A 6,687-nucleotide genomic window follows, 5' to 3' on the forward strand; every position below is an offset into this window, starting at 1 on the left:
CTCCTCCTTAATCACTGGGATTTCAAATAACAGTACATTATAACAAAGAGTTAATCTTAGCATTTTTGCGATTCATTTGCAAGATTCTGTGTTATTAGTGCAGTTGGATTTAGCTGCCATTTTGATTTTCTTTTTGTACTGTAACTAAAACAATCCCTATTTCAGTGCAGGTTCAAAACCTTTAGTGTTTTTCAACACAAACAGCAAGATGGGGCTTCAGTGGACCCCCAGTACACCTGCAGAGTAGTTCCCCTTTTTCATTCCTTTGTAAAATGTAGTGTCTGTATAAAATGAATTAATTCAAAGTGAAGGTGTCCCCTCGTCTCAGCTCAGACTTCACCTCTAAACTCTGTTGTGTTGGCTCCACCTGGGAGGTGCAGTTTTTGAGTTCGTCTCTGAGCTCTGACAGCTGCTGAGCGTGGCTGGACAGTGTCCCGTTGACCTTCATGAGAAGCCCGTTTGATTGTCTCTCCAGCTCCTCCCTGATACTCTCCAAGTCCTCTGCGAAGTCATTCAGGCCTTTGCACTGGTCCTCCACACTGGCAACACGCCCTTCAACCTCCGTTACCTCCTTCTGGACCCCGATGGCTGTGCTCCTGCAGCCCCTCACCTCCTCAGCGAGCCGCCTCTTCATCTCCTGCAGCTCCCCTTTCACTCGGGTCAGTCTGCGCTCACCTACTCCGAGCATGGAGGCCTGATGTCCAACCAGCTGCACCACACCCTTTATCTGCTGGGCCAGACGAGCCTCTCTCTCATGCCAGGAGCTGTTGGCTTGACCCACCTGGTGGACGACTGTCCCCAGGGACTCCTTGAGGCCTTTGAGGGTGTGGTTGACTGCGCGGACGTTGAACTTGAGGATTGTGAGCTCTCCATGGATGGGGTAGTCTCCTTCTGTCTCTTTCTGCTGGTCCTTGACTGTCAGACGTCTCAGGATGTTCTGCAGTGTGACGTTGAGGCTATTCAAACGGTCACCTTGTGCGTCCAACGCCTCCTTCACATGCTGCTCCTCCGTCAGGTCAGCACTTGGTGCTGCAGAGTCTCCTTGGATGGCAGATTGTTTCTGAGGTGATGAACAAGAGGAGGAGCAGAGAACCTCAAGGCTGCTCAGGTGCTTCTTGACTCTGTCCACATCAACCTCTAGTCTCCCTCTGAGGGACTCCAGCTCTGTCTCCAGAGTGGGGACAGCATGACCCTCTAGCAGCGCGGGAGCAGTAGCATTACCCAGCTCCTCCAAAGCTGTCAGTAAACGGCCTTCCAGAGCCCTCAGTTTACCCTCCATCCTGGCCTCCACACTTTGTCCTGTCTCAGCTCTGTGTGGGACACCACGCCTCCTACCTGACTCATCACTTTGAATTTGTCCAGTCAGGTTTAGCTTGGACTCTACATACCCCAGTCGCCCCTCCAGTATTCCCTCAATGTGGTCCTTGTGTCCACCCAGCTCCACTCTCAGGTGTCCCTGGGACTGGTTGAGGCCTGCCACTGATGTTTCCAGCATCTGCACCCTTTCAACCAGCCCACTCACTCTGCCAGAGCAGTTCTGTGAAGCCTTTAAACCCTGGATCTGTGCCTGGAGGTTTATCAGTTCTGTTCTCAAGTTATTGTTACTTTCCTCCAGAGCGTCCTCCGTCTGCTGCTGCCTCTCACTTTGCTCCCTCTGACACTGACGACGCAAATCCCCGGCTTTCTCCTCGCACCGGCCCTCTGCGCTCTCCACGCGCTCCTCAAAGCCTCCAAGAATTTCTGTCCTGGTTTCACTCAGCTTGGCATCCATTAAACTCTCCATAACGTGTCCGTCAAGACTGGCAGAGTCTGATACCACTCCCGCTCCATTCGACATCTTCTTCAGTGCTCCATCATGTCCCATCACTGTTGCTTTGAGCTCCTGCAGCTCTGTTGTCTTGGCTTGAAGCTCCGTCCTGAGCTCCTCTACTCTTCCATTCAGTTCTGTAAGGCCTGGAAACACGTGTCTGCCATCTAGACCCCCTGTCTCAGCGTCTCCCCCAGGAATCTCTACAAACCCGACAGTGGATGGACCAGAGGCTACAGCTGGAGCAGGAACAGGACCGGGGGCAGCAGAGAGCAGAGCCGACAGCATCCTGTTGGCATCCTCTCTCAGCGAGGCTCGTAGACTGTCTTCCAGTCCATTCACAGTTCCCCTCAGGGTCTCCAGACCCTGGTTCAGACGTCGCACATCCTCCTCCATTCGATAGATTCGCTCCTCTGTCTCACTGTCCAGAGCTTGGCCTGAAGAGTGAAAGAAAAACTGTCAACAATCAGAAACACATAATCTGTTTCAAAACAAAATGATTAATCAGTCTTTCAGAGCCCAGTTTTTCACATCGGGTTCACACGGAGCTTCTGTAAAGTGCGGCAATTATGATCGCTTGTTTTTGGCACCCACGTTGAGGAGTCAGACCATTCACATAAGACGCTCCGCGGCAGGCTGACATTCTGCAGCAATAGTTTCAACATCTATTTTTTCTGCAAGTGACTCATGCACAAAAATACACTAAATACTAAATAAACACTATAAAGAATGTATCAAATATTATATGAATGATCAGATTATGATAAATGATAAAATATGCATCCAGTGTTTCCACAGTGCTTGTCAGTTGTGTCTAAACAGAGAGGTCAGGAGACACACAGAGACAGACAGGCACACAGAGATGCACAGACACACACACACACATACTCAGACACACAGCCAGAGACACAAGCAGGGACAGAGGTCTCCATGTGATTAGAAAGGAGCAGAAAAGGAGAATTGCTGCTGACCAGCGCAGAGAAATGTGCTCCTAATGTGAACAGCCAGATAACTGCTGACAGGCGGCTGCACAATAATTAACATATTGGGGCGATTCTGCGTCCAGTGTGAACCTAGCGTCACTTTTTGATGGAAAAAGTCAAAACATTGCGCACAAACTCAGTTAGAATTAGTACGTAGTGTGAAATTGGGACACACCTGTGATTTCACCCTCAGGCTGCTCAACTCCAGAGGGAGGAGGAGGGATTTCCTCTGGTATATGATCCTCAGGTCCCTGGCTATGCTCATGATCATGCTCATTTTCTTGATCATGCTCTGTGTGATGTGGCTCCTGGTGCTCTGGCATTGGCTCTGGCATTGGCTCTGGCATTGGCTCTGGCATTGGCTCTGGCTCTGAGGGATAGGGCTCGAAGGAGGTGTCTGGGTAGGAGGAGGTCCTCGGAGGCCCAAAGTGGCGCATTGGGTAAGAGTTAAAACTGCCGGTGGGAGGTCCTTTGGGTTGGCTCCACGGGTTGGCCTTCACAGCAGTGTTAATAGGTGGGCCCTTGAACATGGGACCCTTGAACATGGGGCCTTTGTGCTGTGGGCCCTTAAACTGTGGGCCTTTCATTGGCGGGCCCTTGAAAGGCGGCATCATTTTCATGGGGTGTTGGTAAACCGGATGTCCCTCCATACAGCCGTAACCAGAGTATCCGGGACAACAACGCCATTCCAGCTCTGTGACAGTTTTATGTGCAACCTTGTAGAGAGGTTTGTACATCAGACGATACCTGAAGGAACAACAGCCGTCAGTCAAAAACGTACACTTCACTCCTATATTTTGTACCCTGAAGTGACGTGAACCCAATTTCTTTAATTATGAGCGTGACATAACAAGAGCTGTTGTTTACTTACTGGAGAGTTGGACATTTTTGTCCCCAGGAACACTTGTTATACTCTGCTTTTACATACGGGGCTGCCCCATCCTGCACAGTGAAGGACACTGTCTTTTCAACCACATAGGCACAGTGGTTTCTTTTAGAGAGGAGATAAAAAGATGAGAGAATGAAAGTGCGTTTTTAGTTGACTTTAAAAAAAGAAAAATGTTGCCACTCAAAGTAAAATGTAAATTAAATGACGTAGACTTGATTCACAAGACAGAAATGGAAAGAACTTACTTATGTCTGCTGGTGGGTTTCCCTTGGTCGTGATGTTGAATGTGCCCAGCTTTATACTGGTTAAACTGGAATGGTCTGTAGAACTTTGTTTCGACCAGTGATAAAAAAAGAGTCATGAACACAAAAGGACTCACAGCCATAACAAAATGCATCCTTAAATATCCGATGTTTGAAGCTCAGTGAAGAGTCTTCGTCCGTCACAGTCAAGTAGCACCTTAAATATTCCACTTCATTCACTTGATATGGAAATTAAAGAACTGCTGGGCCCAGAACAAGAATATCCCAAGTCACACAAACTCAGATAAAAAGGCTGTAAAAAATTGCTGGCTGTGCTATGAAGCAGGAGGGCACCCTGTGAGCGTTGACCCTGACGCTGGCTGTAGGTGTGGTGGACTCCGTTAGAGTGACAACAGTCCACTGTGCGTTTGACCGACTACACATGCCACTAATAGGGCCCCACTGGCTCCATCTGCATATCTCCTCCCACTCAACCTCCTCAAAGTAACACCAGAGTGACGCTGGAGGAGGGAAGAGAGTCCTCACCTTCACAGTTAGTGTGATTCCTATGGTATTCTGTAGTTCTCTACTTAATAGAAAATCCTCTTTTTTCATTATGCATCTAGTTTGAAGGCTGTTTTCTACCAGTCAGGGCAGAGGCTGAAGTCCCTACAACTTATTTTCCCATGGTGACGTCACGGCAACCCAAAGGGGAAATAGTACGTCACATCCAGAGTGTACAACACCAGGCCTTGTCCCAAAAAAGGCAGTCTTTGTTTATTTAACATTTTAGGGTAATAGTGGAAATAAGAAAAAATTCAAGCTGACGAGTGAAGTCAGAAATTATGGATTTGCTCTTCAGTGTATGTGTTGTATATGATCTTTTAAGTAAAGGAGGCTTAAAGTACATTGAGTTTTGGACAACATTGCCAATACCTTGAACTAATGTAAATGAAAAAAAGTTGCCAACAACATCGATCAACAGTGTTTTTAATAATGCTCCTTAAAAGCGTCATCCTCTGTTGCTATTTAAACAAGATGTCCTTACTGAAGGACAACCACCCCTCCACCAGCTTAATCTTGGCAAGGTGCTAAAGGCATCAATGAGTCCAAACTGCAACAAGAGATTTCTACTCACTTATGTATAGATGTAAGTGCGTATAAAACTCTTCTATCAGTTCTGCAGGTCCTTAAAAATTCCTCAATTTTATCAATATGGGGCCTTAAAAGTCACTGAATGTTGTTAAATTGGAATTTGTTAGGTATTAATTACCACAAACACTTGATCTCATTTCATTTATTCATTTTTAAGTTCTTTTTTTCAATTTTGTTAAAATGATTTAAGCTCTTCTGCACGAGAGTTTCATCATCATCATCATCATCGTCCTTAAAGTGGTATACGGGAGACATTAGGTCTTCATTTAAATATGTGACTCATGAAGGTGTCCTGCAGTGTAGGGTGGAAACTAAAGTCTATTTTTGTTAATGCTTGATCTGTCGATTCTTGTTTGGATTATTAGCTTAGTCTTTGAAAGTAAATCACAAAGAAAATTTTTTTTTTTAAAACGCCAATCACACTTTTTTAGAACCTGTACAATTATGGAAGAAGTTTTCTTAAGAAAACTTTTACTCTAAAAAAAAAAGTAGGAGCTCCACAGTCCTGTTTTTTTTGGGGGGGGGGGTTACTTCTTTGTTACAACTTTATATCTTTCAGATAAGTTAATCTGTAACCAGATAATTAGAGCTGCAACTCAACTATTAAAATAATAGCCAGCTAATTTCATAATCAATGAATCAATGCAAGGAAGTCTTTAAGTAATAAAAAGTAAAACTTCTCAGATTCCTGCATCTTACATATGTATGTTTTCTGGTTTATTTAATCCTCTATGACAGTAAACTCAGTAACTTTGGGTTTTGGACAAAACAAGATATCTGATGACATCATCTTGGACATTTTTTAGCATTTTCTGACCTTTGATAGAACAACTCATCTGTGTATCAATAACATAATCACTAGCGTAATAGACAATGAAAATAAACAAAGTCTTAATAGTAATACATTCAAATTGATTAATAATGCATTTAATTGGTTATCTGAATCAGTGAAGTAACTAATAAGTTGTCAAATAAATGTAGTGAAGTAAAAAGTACAGTAGTTGCCACCAAACTGCAGTGTAGTGTGGAAATGGAAATACTCTATTTGAGAACCTCAAAATTATAGTAAAGCTGCTGAGCTTGAACGAGCATTGAAAATAATGTATAATATTGCATGAAATCTGTATGAGTCCACACAGACTTAATTTCATAGAGCGGGTGCTCTGTTATGATTTTGTTGAGGTTTTGTGATGGCTCGGCAGTCTGTGAAACATCTTGGGCTCTTTTACTTCACACATTGACAGAGTTTAAACCCCGACTTAACAGCAAACCTCCAGGACCAGGAACAAATAAAAACAAATACTCTGTGTTGAAGGCTGTGACAGTACACACCCATGCCTGAGTGCCTCGCCCCACAAGCCCACACATTCATTCACAACACGAGTCTTTGTACAGTTGAATAACTTCACCGCCCTGAGTATAGAAAGACGCCCGGCAGCTCCACTGTACCACAGCGAGAGCACTTTCCACTCGAAAGCCACTTAAACAGAGCCACATTTTGGCTGCGTGTATTAATTATAATCAGTTTAGAGTTACATTTTTTCCAACAAAGCCGTTGCTTTTGTGTTTCCAAATGAAATATGGAATTTACAGTATCAGCCTTTTGGAGGG

General features: G+C 44.7%; 1 protein-coding gene across 1 annotated transcript; it reads right to left on the minus strand.

Annotated features, from left to right (window-relative positions):
* Positions 1-266: 266 nt before the first annotated feature.
* emilin3a (elastin microfibril interfacer 3a) lies at positions 267-4,076 on the minus strand. The gene is made up of 4 exons (XM_042490959.1): positions 3,925-4,076; positions 3,662-3,781; positions 2,966-3,537; positions 267-2,244 (listed from the first exon to the last, which is right to left on the minus strand). The coding sequence occupies exons 1-4, from the start codon at positions 4,074-4,076 to the stop codon at positions 296-298; spliced, it is 2,793 nt and encodes a 930-aa protein (XP_042346893.1). The 3' UTR covers positions 267-295.
* Positions 4,077-6,687: the final 2,611 nt, after the last annotated feature.

This window comes from Plectropomus leopardus, chromosome 8, assembly GCF_008729295.1.
Source record: "Plectropomus leopardus isolate mb chromosome 8, YSFRI_Pleo_2.0, whole genome shotgun sequence".
Classification (NCBI taxonomy): Eukaryota; Metazoa; Chordata; class Actinopteri; order Perciformes; family Serranidae; genus Plectropomus; species Plectropomus leopardus.